Below are 22,365 nucleotides of genomic sequence, written 5' to 3' on the forward strand. Positions count from 1 at the left end.
GTGGTTTTGCTCAGTCCTTGCAGGTGTCTAAATACAGGAAAGTGTTGAAAGTTTTAAAGAGCAGGCAGTGGATCAGATCTGCAAATATCAGGCTCTAATGTGTCCCATCCTTGTTCTGCCTCTGTTAGATGTGGAAATGCTGCCCAACACTGGCTGACTGAGATGCAGAAATTTCAAGGTCAAAGGTACTGAGAAGCCAAAATGCTGTGCTATTCAGTTCTATCTGCTGGTTTGGGCTCTTTTTAAAACTGTAAATATTTAAAGAGTTTAAACCAATGCATTCCAGAAGGTTTACACTAAAGGGGCACCTGAAAAGAAAAATGGGAAAGAGTTTCATACATTTTCCTAAAATGCAGTCTGCACAGTTTGACTAATACACAGCTAGTTTGGTATCTTAACTGAGGCTGTTCCAAATTATATTTCAACATGTGTGCCACTGCACACAGAATTAGCTGTCCTGCTGTCATGATCAAGGAAAATGTCTAAATCATGAAGCACAAGTTCTTTCTTTCTTATTTAATGACTAAATCTTCGATTATATCTAATTACGTAAGAGAAAATCCAAGGCTAGGTGTGCATTAAATGATTTTAACGCGCACAGACTTGGATTATCCTACTTACAGTATATCATGTTCTCTTGCCAGCAATGATTAGTTACAGCTTTCATTAATTTTTGCAGACCAAATTCAAATGGAAGAATAACAATAACGGTTAACTTGTCTTCTTGTCTTTCTAAATCAGACACAGAGATAAAGTAGTGTGATAATCTCACATTTATTTGAATGAATTAAATTAAAAAAAGCTGTACGAACAACTGGAAAAGTAGACATTAGTTTTTTTTTTGGAGACCACATACTTTGTAAAACTTTTTGAATTTAAATGCACAATCAAGAAATAAAAATAGCCACATAATGTAGAAGAGTTGTCACTCCTAAGAACTTGTAATATTTCATTTCTATTCTTTATCATTTTCAGATTAATGAGGAAAGGACGGCATTACAGATGTGACATCTCTCTATGACAGACGTGACAGTTGTAAAAGTGGCACTTACTCTTCATGATGAGGGAAAATGTCACCATATGAACCATGATATCATTATATTCCCAGAGACTTTTATGTTGAAATTATCTAGGATTCCTAGGTTGAAGTATTGGTAATTTCCTTGTCATGTCTATGTTCTTGACCTCCCCGATTGTTTCCAGCTGTCCCTAGTTTCAGTTGTTCTGGGTCAATTCTTTTCCTTGTTACCCTTCAAGACTGTAGTGTGTTGCTACTTTATCTTCTGAGTTATAACCTTCCTTGTTGTATCATCTTCATTTGTTTATTATTAAAAGAATCCTGCATTTAGATCCACCCTCTCCAAGACTGTAGTCATTACCTTTAAGGTTTTATGAAGTCCTTAGTGTGTAAATTAAAGGGGGCCATCACTGTCGAACACATGGTGTAATAATACAGTGGTGTTTATATTAATCAAACATTAATGGCAAGTCTAGATTGAATCCATGTTTAGCTCATGCATGGGTAAATTCCTATCCATGCAGTTTCCATGAGATAAAATACTCTAGCTTTATGAGCAAGAGAATACGGAAAAGGAATTTAGAGAAGGGCCATTTGATGTTTAAGAGAGACAAGTTATTCAATAGATTTTTTTGAAGAAAAAATATATATTTCCAGAACATTTACTTTTGCAATGTTCAATCAGAACTCTACAACAAAAATATATGATAGAATAAAGATAAATATAACAATATTTTTAAGCTACCTTACAGAAAATCTAAATATACACACAATCTATTAATGATACAGTAAACTTTAAGTAAATGCCCTTCCAAGTACACACATGAGAAGCTGTTACAGATTACAGCCAGTCATGAAACATTATATACACAACAAAACAAAAACTATAGTGAAGTTTAAACACAAACAAATACATATATATTGAAAACAACTCTATATGAACACTCAGTCTTTGAAAATCCAGATTGCAAATATTCAGATTGTCCCATCCTTTAAAAATTTTGGAATGAGCTGTTGCAGAGAACAGAACATGTGGGCACAGACTGTTCAAAACACATAAGTGATGTCAATTCTCTTGCCAAAAAGATAACATTCCCTCTCTTCTTATCAGTGAAATTACTTTGAGCAGTTCAATCAATAGTAAGTAGGCCACATCTAAAAATAAACACACTTAAGAAAAAGAGAACTTGAGCTATGCAACAAATACAAATAACTTCAAAATCTCCTTTTTGAAACATTCTTTCAACATTATTTCAACATTCCATCTAAAGGATTGTTTTTTTGTTTGTTTTTTTCTCCCCTTTTTGAAATGCCCAATTTCCAATGTGCTTTAAGTCCTTGTGGTGGTGTAGTGACTCGCCTCAATCTGGGTGGTGGAGGATGAATCTCAGTTGCCTCTGTGTCTGAGACCATCAATCTGTGCATCTTATCACATGGCTTGTTGAACGTGTTACTGTGGAGACATCGCATGTGTGGAGGCTTCACACCATTCTCCGCAGCATCCATGCACAACTCCCCATGCCTCACTGAGAGCAAACCACATTATGGTGACCATGAGGAGGTTACCCCATGTGACTCTACCCTCCCTAGCAACCGGGCCAATTTGGTTGCTTAGGAGACCTGGCTGGAGTCACTCAGCATGCCCTGGATTCAAACTTGCGACTCCAGGGTGGTAGTCAGCGTCTTTACTCACTGAGCTACCCAGGCCCCCTAAAGGATCATTTTACAAATGTTACCAATCTTTTATAATTCTTTATTAGTTACGAACGTATGTTGCTTTTCAGTAGTAAGAGACTGGTAACTAAGAAGCAAGTAAGAAACTTAAGCTTAAATTCTAAAAAGTTATTTCACATTTATGAGAAGTCATTATTCAACACACTCTCATAATGAAACATCCATATAGCACCTTTTGCCTGCACCAGTGCCACTAAACTGTCCTCCTTGATCTGATGCCTGCATCAGCAAAATGTCACCCTTTATCCATATTTTAAATGTCATTCTGATACCATATTCATTTAATTTACAATTTAAATACTTTACACAAGGCTATATTTTAAAATGAAATTAATTGAAAATTCTGTCATCATTTCCCTTATTGATTGATTTATTTATTTTGTATTTGCACATTGTTTGTTTGCCTTTCATAAAGGGAGTTTTCCGAATGTCTGAGCTGCGTCTCAAAAATTAGAAAAGCACCACAAAACTGATCATAATTCATGCTATTTGTGCACTGTATTCTGGATCTTCCAAAGCCGTGTGTAGACTTGTGAGAGGAACAGATCTAAATGTAAGCCGTTGTACAGCAATCAGTGTCCCCAGCCACCGTAACACTCAAATCTCTAGATCTTTTTTGTAAGTTGCTTTGGATAAAAGCGTCTGCCAAATGAATAAATGTAAAATGTAATGTAAAATGTAAACCCTGCTCTCCTCACATGTTAAAAAATTTTATGTATTGGTTAGATTTATGCATAGGGGTTGGGTTTAGGTGTTTAAAAATATCTATTTTAATGTAATATCTAGTGTAATGTTAATAAAACTGTTGTGACAACATATACTGCCTGTTACATGTTTTATATTGTTTATAAATAGTTAAGTTTAGTGGTGGGGTTGTGTTAGGAAATCTTAAATATTGATATGATAGTATGTAATTAAACCAATATATTTATAATGAAACATACTGTTAAACATACATACACAATAAATCCGAAGACTGCAGAGTCTTGGATGGAATTGTTCTAACTGACGTGAGAATGGCATGACAAGTTTACATGTTGCAGGCAAAAAGTTGCTATGGTAACATCTTCGTTCATGATGTGAGATATTCCAGCCATTCTTGAATGATACCACATCAAGCTGTAATACAGTAATACCAGGATTTCTTACTTAGTTTTGTGAAGTTTAAGTTGCTTAAAGCTGAATATGTAACTTTTTCTGAGTTAAAACACTTTCTCCTATCCCAGCTTAATATGCAGGGACAACTATAAGTAAGCCATTCATAGGTTAATTTTCTAAAAAATTGTAAACACAGAGGCATTAGATTTCGGTATGGTGTCTTGTTCGTGAAACGATCAGGTGAAGAGTCGAAGGTGAACCGCCACAGATTTTTATGCACTTCGAGCACTTTGGACCACATGCACAGTCTGAACCTGTCATCGATGAAACACAGAAAAATGGACCTGCACAAGCAGCGCTCTAAGCACTCCTTCAGTTCATCTACAGTTGTAGCCTACATATTATAAAATCATTCTAAATTGTAATGCTGTACCAACACGCACTCACAGCGAAATCGTAACTAAATTTGGCTAATTCGTATGATATCATACGACTGCACTCTTATGAATTCGTACGACTTTCACTACAGCCAATGACATCGCTGGACATTTCCATCTAATACTGGATAATGACTTGCTTCTGTCACACACAAAAGCTTCCTATCATGTTGACACACTCTACTGATCGGTAGGTTTAGAAAAGGGGTTTGGGTAAGAACATAATATTAATAAGGATGTCTTTGACACCTTGTGCGCAGAACTCGCGCTTTCGCATTACACATGCGGGCATTTGCACTTGATGAAATCGTACAAATTCATTAGAACAAAATCATACAAAAGCATATGAAATAGCCAACTCGTAAAATATGTAAAAATTTTCATGAGATCGGGTTGGCTGTCCTGTACTGTTTAATAGTGTGATTTTTTTTGCCCTTTTACTCTGGCAGCATCTTTCTCTACACATTTGCAACTGTACAGGTACGGTGGCACTGAAAGCCCTTATATGGAGATGATTTGGGTGTGTTTTATGCAAATGACCAACTTTGTGCAAGCGCTCCTTCATTTAGAGTAATCCAGATTCATTAACATTAAAATGAGGAAAAGAACAAATCCATGTTCGTATGCACCTGTTGTTTGTATCAGTTGGAAATTTTCCGTGAGAACTTTTCCTGTGCTCATAAGTATGCAAAATCCACGCAATTATTAGTAAATGAGGCCCAGTGTTTCGAGCCTGATCTCACAGTGAAATCGGAAAGAGTAGACCAAATTTTCTTTTGTCAAAATTGGTATAGGTTGACCGAAAGGAAAGAGTAGATCGAATTTTCTTTCATCAAAATCGGTATACGTTGACCGAAATTTCTAAACACTGCCCCCTGTGGCCAAAGCAGTAAGTGTTGTAGGGCATATGGCCATGAGAGAGGTCGCCAAAAGCTAGTAGTGAAGCAAGTTGTTTTCAGCTTTGCATGACATTATACAATGAAGAGAAAAGCATTATATTTATATTTTTAGATTCTATCCCCCAACCCAAACCCAAACCTTACCTTAACCATCAGTGGAGTAAAAAAGTAATGTTAGAGGGAAAAGTGAAACCTCCAAATCATGCTCATCATTGACTATTCAAATGTGGATACTGCCTGGCTTTGATCCCTTGTCTCCCACACAGCTGATGCAACGTGCTATCAATCGCACCAGGTGGAAAGGTAAACACATTGAAACCACTGCAAACATGTCTGATAAGTATGCTGCATGTCAGCGTGTTGGCATACAGTCGCCGATCCTAGGGTACCGAAACTATCGGAAACATCATTCCGACTTCACGTGTGTTTGGAAAGCTGTTTGAAAACAACGTTTATTTTTGCAGTTACATGTGGTGGTGACAGTGGCACAGAAATTACATACTTCAGCTTGCACTCTATTGTTTGGATGAGTGCTTATGGTTCATAAGTTAAAATAAGAAGCCATATGTCTTTGGCACATTTCTGCAAAATGTATTTGGAATTATTCCAAAAGCTCAAGAGGGTTCAGTTATTTGGGGCCACCATTGAGCATTTGCTAGTTCAATGAAAAACCTGTTGTTTTAATTCAGTTTTGCTTATCTAGAAAATTCAAATCTGAACATGTCAAGTGAGGTCATGTTTTGAAGCAGTGCAGAACTCTGGTTGAGGGTGAAAGTCCCGTGGGACCTAGTTTACAGCTGTAGGGTTGTTCTCCACCATTGCATACTCTGTCTCAGTGCCCTGAGAGCCCTCCATTAGATGTGTAAGCCCCGTACGGGTGGAGTATTTGAAGATGAAGGCCTTCATGAGGTCATAGCGGTAGTGGCGGTGAGCAAAGCTGTAGACTACAGGGTTCACGCAGCAGTGCAGCAGTGACAGGCACTGTGAAAGATGCAGCGTCACAAACAGGGCATTCTCTGCACTGCAGCCCAGAGGAAGCACTCCCAACATGGCCAGAGCGTCGGCTAGGAGTACAGCATGATATGGTGCCCAGCACATTGTGAAGACTACTATGTACGTGAGGATGACCTTCCTGCTCACACTACGATCCTGTTCTCCACTTGAAGGGGAATTTGAGGAGAAGGAAGAGGAAGTCAGTGTGTTTGCCAGCAATGTGTAAGACACTGCTATAACAGGGAAGGGAATGGCAAAGCCTAGAACCACAAAACTCAATTGAATGCCCACCATCCACTGCAGAGGGTTGTCCTCTGGGTATACAGGACGGCACAAGGTCACATGACTGTGTAATGACTTTACCGACTCGAGGAAGTATGTGTCAGGTATTGAGGCAAACAAAGCAAGCAGCCACATAACAACACACACTAAAAAGCGTATTTGTCTTTTGCGTCTGTGAGATATCTCCCTTGAGCATACCACCGATAGATATCGATCCACACTCATGCAGGCCAAGAAAAAGATGCTGGCAAAGAGGTTGACACTGAAAAGAAGATGTGTAAGCTTGCAAGCCACCTGGCCAAATGGCCAGTGACCACCCTGTGCCAATGAGCTCACCCACACAGGGAGAGTAGCTACCACACACAGGTCAGCCACTGCCAGGTTTAAGATATACAAGTGTGTTTCATGGTAATGACGCTGTGATCGCAAGTTCACCCACACCACTAGCGCATTGGCAGCCAGGCCCACGACAAAAATGAAGGCATAGAGGGTGCACATAGCATGGAGAAGCGCAGATCGGTTAAAGGACGTGGGGCAAGTTTCCACCTGTGTTCTGTTGTCACTGGCATCTGTGAAGTTAAATTCCTCCCACATGGCAAAGAATTCAGTCAGTTCACTGGCACTTAGAGTCTTCTCATTTGGAGATGAAGACAGGACCTGTGAAAGGGGAGGGAAACAGTAGTTAAAACACCCATCTAGATGTTTTCCAGCTTTCTACTTTGATTACAATAAAGGCCTCCGTCTACTACATTAATAAAGATTAGCTCAGATAACCACCTTGAGGCGGATGGGCTACAACAGCAGAAGACCACGTCAGGCACTTTATTAGGATCACAGTGTTCCTAATATAGTGCTTAGTAAGCATGTCAAGTATTACCAAGAACCAACTTTTTTATTGCAGGGTCATAAGTGCAATATGTTCAAAAGAGCTATTTAAAACATTGTTTTGATCATTTATTTGACATAATACATTCCAATCATGCAAGACAACCTTGTCTATGGCACCAGAACATTACATATTTGTGAAATCATCACAACATCCTATTATGATTTCATGGTTCAGCTCTGTTAGAAAGCTGAAACTACTTCAAAAGCACAAAGCTGTTTGGCTTTAAGCCAGTCATGCTGAAGTACCGTTAAAACTGGTCCTGCTTTTTAAAAATCAAAGTGACTTCACAGTGATTTCTGTGAAGTAATTTCAGTTTAGGGATTTTGTCACGCCATTTTAAACATCTAAGTTGCCCTGTCTAAAAGACTTGTTGCTGTGTGGTTGGTGAGGTCACAGACCCTTGACCTTACTTTTCTCTGGTCACTAAATCCTTTTTTAGTGGAACCCTTCAATCTCAAGCAGAGTTGCAACAACGGATATGAATGTCAGTATATCCTGTGTTAAATTAGTTTCAATCTATTAAATTCTGAGTCTGTTTCATGGCGTGTTGTGAGACTGATCAAAACTTAAACAGTGTGTGATTTTGTTTATGTACTGAAATGTTTTATTTTGGGGTCTTGGATTACACGCCATTTCCCTTACAAAAGGAAATTTCCTGTTGCTCCATCTGCATTCTGTTTGAAGTTTATTACAAAGTTAAATCTAATTGTCTTCCATTTAGTAAGCACACAATAGTGCTGTTTGATAAACGCTTTTAAGATTATGTTTGTTTAAGAATGGTTTATATGTGTTAGCCCAAAGAGGAAACATTTTAGGAAGTTCCTTGCACAAATTGATGAATATCATTTAAGCACTGAAAAATGTGAAGACACACACACAAACACTCTTTTTTCCTTCTATTGTCTGTTTCTATGCCCTTTATCTCTCTCTTTCTATCAGTCTCATTACTTTTTTCTGCCCTTCTGTCTGCAATTGTGTTATTAATGCATACATACAACAGACTATCTATGTTATAACTCGGGCTATAGTGGTTTGGAGCAAGGCCACTGCAGGGTCAAATGTCAAGTGCTTTATAACATCAGGCACCTTCAGGGCCTTGAACCTGTGACACTGGCCTTGCCGATAGGATGTTGAAGATTAAGTCATGATTTAATTTTCACCCATATGCTCAATGCATGTAGAGATTATTAGAATTACTGCCAAAAAACAGTCATGTTAAATATCTTAACATTTATTATATTATACAAACTATTATATATTCTTAAAATAAAGTATAATTAAAGAACATTAAATATACTAAAGATCCAAATCATGCACAAGGACTGGTTATGAAACCATTTTAAAGATTAGGGTAGTTGGCTGCCTTTATAGTTTCTGAATGTATTTTCATTGTGAGATGACAGATTTCCTGTCATGCAACATTGTAAATAAAGAATGATAAATTGAGTAAATCTCTAAACATAAACAGATCATTGTCAGCAAACAATTACAGAGCAGAATATGTTGACTTAAATGAATATTCCAGGTTCAATACAAGTTAAACTCAACTGACAGCATGTGTGGCATGATGTTGATTACCACAAAAAAAATAAAAATAAAATAAAAATAAAAATAATAATAATCATAATTTTGGCTTGTCAAAATAAGCAAAAATCAAGGTTACATTTACATTTAGGCAGACACTTTTATCCAAAGTGACTTACAAATGAGGAACAAGTCAACTATATCTTCACACTGCCAAATTCTCACAGTGGGTGGAGTAGTAAAGATGCTTGGCATATTTATTTATGTATTTATTTTTATTTATTTTTTTAAGTAAGAACATTTAGTGTTGATTGGTTAATCAACCATTGATTGGTTACAGTGAGGCACTTACAATGGAAGTGAATGGGGCCAATTTTTGGAGGGTTTAAAGGCAGAGATGTGAAGCTTATAATGTTATAAAAACCACATACATTAATTCCTCTATTAAAACTTGTGTATAATTTGAGCTGTAAAGTTGTTTAAAACATCGTTTTTACAGTCGTTTTTGATTTAGATTTAGGTTTAGTTGACATTACGTTGCCAAATTGTCTATAACTTTACACAGAAAAGGTTAGTAAGTGATTTAATCACACTAAAATCATGTCAACAGACATATTATTTACATCTTGTGGGAATAATTTTGAAACAGTGAGTATTTTAACGGATTGGCCCCACTCACTTCCATTGTAAGTGCTTCACTGTAACCCAGATTTTACCGTAACAACACTTCTGACAATAAATTAAAAAATCAATGTGTTGTCATTGGTTCATTACAAATTCCAGCCTATTTGTGTTGCTTTTTCTATGGATAACGTATATTAAGATACAGCTTTTAGTGCAGGTGTCTGAACCAGGCTATTGGGTAACTAAAAAAACACTCAGTCTCAAGTCTTTAATATTTCCTTTAGGACAGAAAGATATTGCTCACCTCTGTCATTTTGCCCTTTTTTGATTTGCTAGTAGGCTACGCGTCGCGATATTAATCCTCGTTTTAGTTGTTATCCACCAGTGAGATGACAGGCTCCCCGTTCGCACTCCTCTTCTGCTGGTTGTTTAAATAGAGTTGGTGAGAGTGGCAACGCCCATCTGCGTCTGTGAATGGAGAAGAGAGTTGCGCACATACAGCTACACCACAGGCTGAACTCTTTCTTATTGTCTGACACCACTGGTGGTTGTCTGCTTCATTACGACTTTTTTTTTTTTTTTTTTTGTTTGTTTTTTTTATTTTTTATTTTAACGTTTGAACTTAGTTCAGCACCTCGTATCGTCCTTAAAACACCACGCCAATTAATACCTGATTACACATTACGAAATATAACCACCCATAATGACAAAATGAGATCTTGAAAAAATCTGTTAAAACTCAGAATGGTAAGAAGAGATGAGGTATTGCACTGCAGACTTTCACAGCAAAGGCTATCACTAGATTTGTTTTCCTATACCAAATCTAAGTTTCGCTTAACCCTCTATCAAATTAATTTTATCTTTATGTTTGGTGTCCTGAAAATGCTGTAATTTCGCGTGATTATGCAATTTTACAAATAAATAAATAAATAAATACAGTAGCCAGATATTATTAAAGCTTTATCCCTCTGTTTTACCACACTGTAAGCATGCACATTTTTATAATATGATTGTTACTCAGCATAATAGCTTTGCTTCAATTTAGGGTCAGAAATATACAATCAAATAAATCAAAGTAAACACCTGGTACAAGTCTAAAGTGTGTACCAATTAGATTGCTGTTTCCAACACTAAGGCTATGTTTTAATTCATGTTTTATCACCTGTGGTCTCTGAGACTCCAAACATGCAAAAGGACCTTGGGGTCTTTAGGCCCCAAACAGAACATGAGGGTTAACACTGTGGTAATTAAACATCCTATCTATGTGTATTGTTCTTTGTATGGAAAGGACATGGAAAATATAATGTTGAAAGGTCTGGCCTCATGAAGGACATGGATTGCACAAGGAGTATTTGTTTCCATCATGATAAACTGCATGAAAGCACAGCCTCAGCATGCACGGACATCTATTGTATCCGACTATCAAAAGTATCAGAGTAGATTTCAAAAAGTCACTGATAAGCATCCTGGTTCCCCTTAACCCTGTACCAGCTCCTTTATCTGAGTCTTTCTTCTACAAACACAGGACGGGAGAGACCTTTTGGCTCCTCTTGACGGAGGCTTTGAAATAGAGACTGAATGGGTTGAATTAGGGAGGGAAGAGAACAGGGATCCAAAGCTGCTGGAACAGAAGAAAAATCTCTCTCTCTCTACTTTTCAAACACACTCTCACCCTCCATTGCTAAGCAACAACTGTTGTAATGCAGAATTATTAGTGAGAGACCTTTAAGTCATTTCAGTTGTGGGTTAATTTGATTCATTTTGTAAAATTTTGAGTAATGCTACATAATTTTGTCAGTTGGTTTGACACAATGTTGTGAATGGACTAAAGCTTGCAGTTTAAATCTGGAACACAATGATGCCTCAATAAACATGGAAGACAGGTGGTGACAGCTGAAGGTTAAGAAGCTTCTCTAGATGAACTCGTCCAAAGGTGACATTTGGGTCATGCCATTCTTCCTCCAGGTCAAGGCCAGAGACCGGAGATCATGCGTGTCTTTCTGACCAACCCATTCCTCAGAATCCTTGCCCAGCAGATAACTAATATGGGTGACACAAGTTCTGTCCTCTTAGAAAGAGTTATAAAGCTCTTTTAAATGGTGTGTGTCCCCCTTCATTTTGAGGTACTTGGAACGAGTAAATGTACTGTTTTCTCCCCAAGCAGAGTGTAGAAGCAACTGGGACATAAAATGTGATAAAATGTTATGAATTTTGAGTGTAAAAAATGTAATGTGTGAAATTTCTGTTGTCCTAGAAATTGCATTTTAATTGTAGACAATTACCAAAATACAGAAAGAACTCCCTTTTCTTGAATTTAAATCTGTGCCTCTTTTTCTGTTCATCTCTTTGTATTTCTCTGTCCTAAATATTAGGGGCATGTAAAAGGCCCTAAAGTTCATTTTTGATGATTATATTTCCTTTAATGTGTTATATTTAATATACATTACATCCAAAACAGCTAATGTTTATATTCCCTAGAATACATTTAATATATTACTCTTATGTATATTATAATTAGTCCTGTAAGCTGGTTGTTTTTACATGGTGAAAATAATTTTCTGGTACATAACAAGATTGTGAGCTTGGTATTAAATTGGCTTCAATATGCCTGGGACTTTTCAGAAACTGACAGGGGAAAATTTGACAACGTTTAATTTACTAAGTAAGATACACAGTGCTAAATCCTTGAGACATAATTGTTTTTAGGCACTAAAAAAATAAGCAGTGCCCAGTCATACTGTGTGTTTGTTTCTTCATTAATATATATTTAACATTTCTACAACATTACTACAGCATTGCAACAAAATTACCATACATTCAAGACAAATTATTATCACATGTTTATAACATTAATGCAACATTACCACATCACTAATATACCATTACAACAAATTCAGCATTAAGATTATCATAACATCATGCTACTTCATTGCAACATTACCACAGCATAGCATTGCCATAATATTACAACAATGATGTAATTCATAACATAATCATATCATATAAACAAAAATATATGATACTATGTAGTGTCACCACACCAAATTCCTACAGGTGGCTTTTAAACATTCAACATAACAGCAACATGTGGCATTTTCGTGGTACACAACCTATGGGACTCAACCTGTCAAGAAGAGTGAAATGTAACAACTGTCAAAATTTTTACTGCCGTTTCAAACTGGATTTTTTTAAGAAAGCCATGGTCCTTAAAAAATGCATGTAAGAGAAGTTGTTCTCTTTCATATACCAGTATCTAACTAGATATAGGTAACGTTTTTCAAGATGTTGGCTTGACAAAGCCTTTTATGAAAGTTTGTTTTTCATAAATTAAAGTTTTGAAGGTTATATTTCCTATATTTCCTATAGTTCAATTAGTTAGAAAAGCCATAGGAACCGGAGTCAGACTGATCTGAAGGTCTGTGTTGAGTTTGGAGGATATAGCTCGAAAGCTCTAGGACGAGTTACAGTCTGAAATTTTGAGTGGTTTCACTAGCCACTCTGCATTTTCACTATCCAAAATCCCCCACCAAAAACAAAAAAAAAGGTGATAAAGGTCACTGGAGAGTGTAACTACACGCATTTGTATGGACATTTTATTTGAACAAGAATAATACTGTATACTGATCAGCATCTTGGTTCCCCTTAACCCTGTGCCAGCTTCTTTGTCTGAGTCTTTCTTCTACATACACAGGAGGGGAGAGACCTTTTGGCTCGTCTTGGCGGAGGCTTTGAAATAGAGACTGAATGAGGTGAATTAGGGAGGGAAGAGAGCAGGGGTCCAAAGCTGCTGGAACAGAGGAAAAATCTCTCTCTCTACTTTTCAAACACACACTTAACCTCCATTACTAAGCAACTGAATACCTAATGGTTTAAATTATTTATTGGAATATCTGAAGGCAAACATGACCAGTTGGAACAGGAGCAGGATAGAACAGGAGAAAAACTTTGTCAATAATTTGCCCATAATCCATGACGGTCCAGTCTTTAAACTCTGATTCTAAATTGTACTTGCCCTACGGAAAGTTTACCATTGTTCTTCCATTTAACAGTGTTTAACAGTGGTGTGTGTAATAAGGCCATAACCTTAGTAAGACCATGATGGTTCCTTATTACCATGGTCAGGTCAATGTAGATAAAAAATAAACTAGTATTTGTTATGAAAATCGCCTAAACACATTTAGAAACTTTAACTGCAACTTTGGTCAGCTGTAATTTTCTAGCTGATCAGTTTAAAATAAACTGTATTTACCTGGAAACTCTCAGGCCCTTAATGGCCCACTTTTGCTGACTGGTTGAAAAACAGCTGGTGAATTGGGCAGTCATATGATGTAACCATTTGTGAGCAATAGCAGCTCCCATGGCAGCCATAAATAAATACAAGACTACACAAGACAAATTACAATAGCCATTATTTACTCGCCTTCTTGTCATTCCATGCCTGTATGACTTTCTTTCTTCTGCGGAACACAAAAGGATCAAATATGGCGAACAACATGTGAGTGAGTAAATAATGACAGACTTTTTATTTTTTTGGAGAACTATTCCTTTAAGTGTCAAGTAGATATAAAAAAGTTTTATATGTGCACAAATGGAGATTTTTAACTTAATCCCTTTAAAGGGTTACTTCACCCAAAAATGAAAATTCTCTCATTATTTACTCACCTTCATGCCATCCCAGATGTGAATGAGTTTCTTTCTTCTGATGAACACAACCAAAGATTTTTAGAAGAATATCTCACACTTATATCACTTGTGAAGATATGGATTTAACCACTTGAGTCTTATGGATTACTTTTATGCTGCCTTTATGTGATTTTTGGAGCTTCAGCTGTCTGGCCACCATTCACTTGCATTGTAAGGAGCAACAGAGCAGAGATATTCTTCTAAATTTTTTTTTTGTACTCAGCAGAAGGAAGTAAATGAGAAAATGTTTGGGTAAACTATCCCTTTAAGCAGTGAAGGAATGATATGCTCTATATAGTCACACTACAGATTTGCTGTTCCATGAACTAAATGTAAACATGCAGAAGGAGTGTACACAACAAACATCTTTTGCCTCAAGAAAGCAGCACGGATTTCAAATATGCACATGTGTTGAGTGCCATCTTGCAAGAAAAACAGACTTCAGGCCACACCTTTGTGTTCCAGGTGGTTCTAGTTTCAGACCTCCCTTGTGTGCATTCTCAGTCCCATGCAATGCTGAAAGCAATGTGGTGGATGTACCCATCCGTTCCATCTGACATCAGGGGCTCATGTGTTGGTTGTGTTTACTGAACAATACAGTTTATTGGAGATGTGGATCTATGACTTCCAGGCTACGCTATTGATGGAAAAACTGAATCCTCATTGGTGATATTAACAAAGGAAATGACTCATTCTGGTTGGTCCATGACTCAATACGCCTTTCACTGTAGTTAAATATTTTTGTACAGTCAGGACTATTAAAGAACCCCCCGTTGTGTAAGCAAAACAGCTGTGACTTTCCACTGAGCAGTGGTGGAAAGAATACAGATTTTTTTAATTTTTTTTACTTAAAAGTACTGCTACTGAAGAAATAATTCACTTGAGTACAAGTGGAAGTACTGAGAAATATTATGACTCAAGTAAGAGTAAATAAGTAGTTTGCCGAAAAACTATGAGTAATTACATTACAAGTTAATTTATGATAATATATATATATATATATATATATATATATATATATATATATATATATATATATATATATATATGCTTCCATTTTTAGAATTTTTTCTTTACCTGTGATGGCAAACATATACTGTGTCACATATTCCTTTCAAAAGCATTCTAAAGTGCTAGTTTGGTACTCAAGAAAATGTTCTTTTTATTAGAAGAATTGAAAATGGTTGCGCTACCATGTGGAAATCACAGTACAGTGGGTTTTTCCCCATTTGCTGAGGTATTGAGTTCTTACAAGTTTATTTACACTTGAAGGTCAAGTTCTGGTTTTAAAAATAGGCAAAAAGAAACATTTCTTCTGAAATTCTATTTTTTTTTTTCCCTAAAATTATTGTTTGAGAGATGAAGGCTATTCCATGCATTATTGTTTTGAAAAAAGAACCTCTAACCAGGATAGAGAGGAAAGTGGACGGCTAGATGCACAACAAAAAGACAAGTAAATCACAGTCTCTAGTTTGAGAAACAGACTCCTCACAGGTCCTAAACTAGCAGCTTCTAAATGCCAAAGACCTGCATTGCTGCAAGAGGATTCTTGGACAAAGAGAAAATTAAGAATACAACATTTATTTAAATAGAAATAGCCATTTGTAACATTCTAAATGTCTCTAAATCATCTCTAAACTACATAATGTGCATTGTGACTGAAACACATGACTATTTCAGGTTTATTCTCATCCACATATGTCCAAGTATTTTGGCACGTGAGTTAACTTACTGTACAAAACTAATATAATGCAATATCATAGAGGAAATTTATCCAAAGATTGCAGCAATTATCCAGATATGGAATGAGATTATTAAGCAAATTGTTATCAACTCCTACATGCCAACTGAATAAAATAAAAAATATTTCACACAGAGTTTAGTGAGAGAGATGACTGATTCAAACAATAAAAGTGGTTATTCTGTATATGTATTATTGTATTACAGTTGTAATAATTAAATCTTAATTAATATTATGGTTATTTAACATATTGAGATATTATTATTAAAGTAAAATGTAGTATTTGGTTACATTATGTTTTGTGATTTCTCATAACTACTTTATATAACTTGCACACTTCTGGCCTCTAGCGGGTGAGACAGGGCAGGGAAGTACAGTACAGCACCATGAGGGAGAGTGTTACCCACTAGGACAGTTTAATTTGAACAAGAGTTGTGAAAGGTTACGGAATTTAACGCGGGATTACAATACCGAACTGGGTAGGGTTGCACCAGCTGTGCGTAAATTCTCACGTAAATTAGGACGTAAAGTTCACACTAAGTGCTTAGTAACTACTAGTTAGTTTGTAACTAAGTCAGTGCTTAATTTGGTTGCACCACCTGTTCTTAAGGCAAGACTTAACTAGTAGGTCGTAAACTCTCCGTAAAGTGATGCGTAGTCACATAATATGACGTTTACATTAACTGATCCAATAAACAACCTTCAAATTTTTACACAGAAGTGTTAAAAAGCCGTGAACTTCAATTTGATCTTGTTACGGTTGATGTTCAGACCTTGTTTGCTCACGTAACAGTCAGCTGTAATAAATTATATTCCCATTAAAATATGATACATAACAAAAGTAGATTGATTAATAGTATATTTGCCCTGTGTAAATAACAATATATAGGAACTGTAGGCTATCTAAAATAAATTAGGGGTGATACATACTAATTCAACAGGCTGGAAAAATAAACATTTATTCATTTTAATATCCTATATATATATATTTTGAATGTGTTGAAACTTGACACCAGGCGACGCACCCTAAAAACTGCCCCGTTAGAATGGTTTCATGCAGAAGAGCCGCTTAAAAGTACATTATTTTTTTCTCTCTCTTATAAGTAAATGAGTGTAAATGTCAACATCATAATGTATGTCGAAATGACTGATGCTTGTCATGCAAAACATGAGCTCATTGATGTCATAAAATATCAGTCTGCTTTTTTATTTCATCCGTTACGCCTGGTCAGAGGCTTTCGTAAGTATTTAGTTTATACGTAGGGTTACATCCTACCTAAATTTAATGGTGCAACGCTCAAATATTTAGTAGCTAGTGCATAAATTGTGACTTAGTGCCCATTTACGCCACAACTAGGCTAAGTTGTAACTTGCGTATAGCTGGTGCAAACGGCCCAGTGCGGATTGATAGAAGCGGACCCCTCTGTGCACGCGATGGTGCGAGGAACCGGACGGCGGGGAAAAAAAATATGTTCAGTGAAAAGTAAAAAGAAGATCGCAATGCACGTAATTGTAACTATATCAGATATTATTAATAAAACACGGGAACTCGTTGCGTTGACATTTGTTGCCCCGATATTTTGAATTTCGGGGATATTTTTGTAAATTTCGGTGGCATTTTCGCTCCGAGTCCCTGTTAATTTCCGACACTATTGGCATTGTATCTTTCTAAGGTATATAAAAAGTTCGATTTAAACATATAGTATAGTAGCAAGTAAACAAGATATCCCCTCATATACAGGTGCATCTCAATAAATTAGAATGTCGTGGAAAAGTTCATTTATTTCAGTAATTCAACTCAAATTGTGAAACTCATGTATTAAATAAATTCAGTGCACACAGACTGAAGTAGTTTAAGTCTTTGGTTCTTTTAATTGTGATGATTTTGGCTCACATTTAACAAAAACCCACCAATTCACTATCTCAAAAAATTAGAATACATCATAAGACCAATAAAAAAAACATTTTTAGTGAATTGTTGGCCTTCTGGAAAGTATGTTCATTTACTGTATATGTACTCAATACTTGGTAGGGGCTCCTTTTGCTTTAATTACTGCCTTAATTCGGCGTGGCATGGAGGTGATCAGTTTGTGGCACTGCTGAGGTGGTATGGAAGCCCAGGTTTCTTTGACAGTGGCCTTCAGCTCATCTGCATTTTTTGGTCTCTTGTTTCTCATTTTCCTCTTGACAATACCCCCATAGATTCTCTATGGGGTTCAGGTCTGGTGAGTTTGCTGGCCAGTCAAGCACACCAACACCATGGTCATTTAACCAACTTTTGGTGCTTTTGGCAGTGTGGGCAGGTGCCAAATCCTGCTGGGAAATGAAATCAGCATCTTTAAAAAGCTGGTCAGCAGAAGGAAGCACGAAGTGCTCCAAAATTTCTTGGTAAACGGGTGCAGTGACTTTGGTTTTCAAAAAACACAATGGACCAACACCAGCAGATGACAAATCATCACAGACTGTGGAAACTTAACACTGGACGTCAAGCAACTTGGGTTATGAGCTTCTCCACCCTTCCTCCAGACTCTAGGACCTTGGTTTCCAAATGAAATACAAAACTTGCTCTCATCTGAAAAGAGGACTTTGGACCACTGGGCAACAGTCCAGTTCTTCTCCTTAGCCCAGGTAAGACGCCTCTGACATTGTCTGTGGTTCAGGAGTGGCTTAACAAGAGGAATAAGACAACTGTAGCCAAATTCCTTGACACGTCTGTGTGTGGTGGCTCTTGATGCCTTGACCCCAGCCTCAGTCTATTCCTTGTGAAGTTCACCCAAATTCTTGAATCGATTTTGCTTGACAATCCTCATAAGGCTGCGGTTCTCTCGGTTGGTTGTGCATCTTTTTCTTCAACACTTTTCCCTTCCACTCAACTTTCTGTTAACATGCTTGGATACAGCACTCTGTGAACAGCCAGCTTCTTTGGCAATGAATGTTTGTGGCTTACCCTCCTTGTGAAGGGTGTCAATGATTGTCTTCTGGACAACTGTCAGATCAGCAGTCTTCCCCATGATTGTGTAGCCTAGTGAACCAAACTGAGAGACCATTTTGAAGGCTCAGGAAACCTTTGCAGGTGTTTTGAGTTAATTATCTGATTGGCATGTCACCATATTCTAATTTTTTGAGATAGTGAATTGGTGGGTTTTTGTTAAATGTGAGCCAAAATCATCACAATTAAAAGAACCAAAGACTTAAACTACTTCAGTCTGTGTGCATTGAATTTATTTAATACACGAGTTTCACAATTTGAGTTGAATTACTGAAATAAATGAACTTTTCCACGACATTCTAATTTATTGAGATGCACCTGTATGTCGAACTACCTTGTGTTAATGTTTGACACAGTTAAAACATTTCCTACCTTAAAAACAAGTGAAGATTGATCAGTGGTTAAATGTGTTCAGGCGGTTCCCTTGTACCTGAATGAACAGCTCCTTTCCAGAATAAAATGAAATATGCAGAAAATCACAGTATTACAGTTCTTGTATAGTGACAGGGCAGAAAGTCTTGGAGAAGCTAGAGAAGAGAGGACACCGGCAGCAGTTTATGAAAGCTGCTGCGCTCATGCTGTGCCCTGTGGGCTTCCGTCATGCTGTGCACAACATGTTTTAGTTAATAAACAGATTTAAAGGCTTATAAATTTCTTCTTCCCAAAAATTCAAAAATATTATGTTTTTTTTTTTTTTGTACTTTGTAATTGTGGTGAAAAATAACTGTAGCGAAGTTGAATTAATTTTTAACCAACTCAAGTAAAAAAGTGCTATTATTTATTTATACTTAGTTGAAAAATTTACTCAAGTACTGTAACGAGAGTAGTTGTAATTTGTTACTTTCCACCTCTGCCACTGAGCAATGAAACTGGTATACTAAAGGTAAAACCTTTGAAGATTGTATAAACACAGAGAGCTTAAAATTGTTCTATTTCATTGTTCCAGAACAACAGAGACGGTTTAGCATATTGAAAGGAGTCGTGCACTCGCACATGATTTTGAGAATCTTGCATTGTTTTGTCACACGTGGTCCTGATCAGAGGTGGGTAGTTACGTGCTACATTTACTCCCTTACATTTACTTGAGTAACTTTTTGGAGGAAAAAATACTTTGAGTAGGTTTAAAAGTGGGTACTTTTTACTCTCACTCAAGTAAACTTCTAATTATTTTTTTTTTCTTTTACTTCTTTACAATGGGCGGCGTTCCTGTCGTTACATTACTGGGTTAAATTTGAATGAATGTGTAATTTGAGAGATTATTTAATGGGACTTTTACTAGAGCGGAAGTTCACACAGAGGCGCGCTTAGCCGATGTCACAGACTGTCACTCCATCACTGCTGCAGCATCAAACTCTTCAAAGTGGAACACTTTCTTCGCTCCCGCACAGTGAAATTTTTTTTTATTTCGTCATGCAATGCCTTCATTAAACACCAAGACAAGCTGATATTTCAAGATTAAAATCACAGTTCCAATTTAAGGCAAATATTGGCTCTAATCCTAAAGCGGGCTTTTCTGTGTAATGCGATGGTTATTTTCAGGGTGATTATGTAACTGGGCTCTTATGACATCAGTTTTTAAGTGTACATTTTTAAATCAGTGCAGCAATGTATCAGTGCGCTTTGTCCCGCGTCCCGCATGTCATGAGCAGTATTTACGCATTTTTACCACGCGCTTTCGCGGGGGTACTGGAAACTATCGCAGCTACTTCAGGCGGATTAACTGTATAAATCCATGTAAACATCCAAGTTAAGATGTAAATAAATGCCTTGGCTCTGCTGTTCGCGTGATTGACAACTGAAGCGCGAACAGACAGCATTTCTGCGCGTGCACAGCGAGGTGCGCGTGGCGCGCGCGTGAGAGAGTGGCTGTGTCCGAAATCGTTCACTCGTTCACTATTTCCTATATAGTGAATGGCAGTTAGTGCACTACATCTCAGCAGTGAGTGAACGAAATGAGTTAGTGATTCGGACGCTGATGTATACACCGAGTGTCGGATCTCTGGGGCAGTCACAGAAACAACATCACATATGAACTTTTAAAATACTTGGGCCTTACTTGTTATTCTTATTAAATAAAATATTAATACAATAAATCTTCATTCTGTTTGTCATTTTTTAATATATACTGTGTTAATATAAAGAGTAAACACATTTGATCAAATAAAGAGGACATTTTAAAATGTATCTGTATGTTAGACGGCCTGGCCGCACAATAAGATGTAATGTAGCTACATAACACTCACACGCAGTCGAAGACGCATTTATACACACACACACACACACACACACACCTCAATCTTCCCTATATCTCTCTCTCTTCATATCCCAGTAATTTATTTGGTTAGATACTTTAAATGCATAGTTAACATTTTCAATTAATATTGTTTTAGAATAACGATACAAACAAACTGGTTTCTATTTCAATTCTTTATTTACATTTTAGTACATCGTTAACTGGTTTGGAGTGCACACATACTAGTTGCGTTGTATTATTATTTTGCATTGTTTCTTATATGTATTTCTGCTGAGTTTAAGTTACCGGTGATGTGGAGAGATGAACGGTGTTGATTGGCGGTCATGGCCACAGTGGCGTATCCAGGACATTTTTACTGGGGTGGACAAGATGGGGCACAGACCTAGTGTGGGGTGGCGATACCGGGAGAACCTTTATGAATGGCACATGATCAAAATGTGTAAATATCGCATTGCTTTGCTTCAACATCTACACATGTAGAATAAATGAGTTCTTAAACTCATTTTAGCATTCACTGAAATGTTTGTATTCAATATCAGACTGTTGTTTTGACATTTGACAGTTTTCTATTCCTGTTCTATTTCAACCTATTACAGTTTCTGGGAATCTCTGGTTATTTTAACATAACATCCATTTTTAAATCAGTAATTGTTTAGGAAAAGTCAGTTACACATTTTTTAGCGCTATTCTCATTGTAGAGAATTAATCTGCGTATAACATCAGGTATAGTGTATAATCATATAAAGATACAAGTACAGGTGATAACTGATTGAGGCGCAATTCAATCAATCATTCAATCAATTATTCATTCATTTATTAGCTATAACTGCACTGTCCAGCAGAAATATTGTTAAATTGGGTACAAATCAGTGTGTGAAATTGGCTACGAGGGCTTATAGGTGTCTGTCTGGAAACCCCAAAATTGCAGATTGAGCTCTGAATACAGTAAAAAACAAAACTCTATTTACAGTGTCTACTCAGGTTTATTTTCCACATGTTCTGATAGCTTCAATTACTTTGAATATTACCAAATAAAATAGTTAGTCAAATCATTTGCGGCATTTAAGTGCAATTTGCCCTGCCTCTGCATATTTAAAATGTCAAATAATGTATAAAAACTTTGAAGATTTTATTGGTCTGACTGACCAATAATACACATAAAGAGCTCATAAATAACTAATGTAAAGATTTAAAGTACAG

The 22,365-nt window shown here is 36.7% G+C and overlaps 1 protein-coding gene across 1 annotated transcript; it reads right to left on the reverse strand.

Moving 5' to 3' along the window:
- Positions 1-616: 616 nt before the first annotated feature.
- On the reverse strand, positions 617-9,926 carry LOC127447409 (atypical chemokine receptor 3-like). The gene is made up of 2 exons (XM_051709283.1): positions 9,803-9,926; positions 617-7,118 (listed from the first exon to the last, which is right to left on the reverse strand). The coding sequence occupies exons 1-2, from the start codon at positions 9,809-9,811 to the stop codon at positions 5,973-5,975; spliced, it is 1,155 nt and encodes a 384-aa protein (XP_051565243.1). The 5' UTR covers positions 9,812-9,926; the 3' UTR covers positions 617-5,972.
- Between the last annotated feature and the right edge of the window lie 12,439 nt (positions 9,927-22,365).

The sequence above is a fragment of the Myxocyprinus asiaticus genome, chromosome 10, assembly GCF_019703515.2.
Source record: "Myxocyprinus asiaticus isolate MX2 ecotype Aquarium Trade chromosome 10, UBuf_Myxa_2, whole genome shotgun sequence".
NCBI lineage: Eukaryota > Metazoa > Chordata > Actinopteri > Cypriniformes > Catostomidae > Myxocyprinus > Myxocyprinus asiaticus.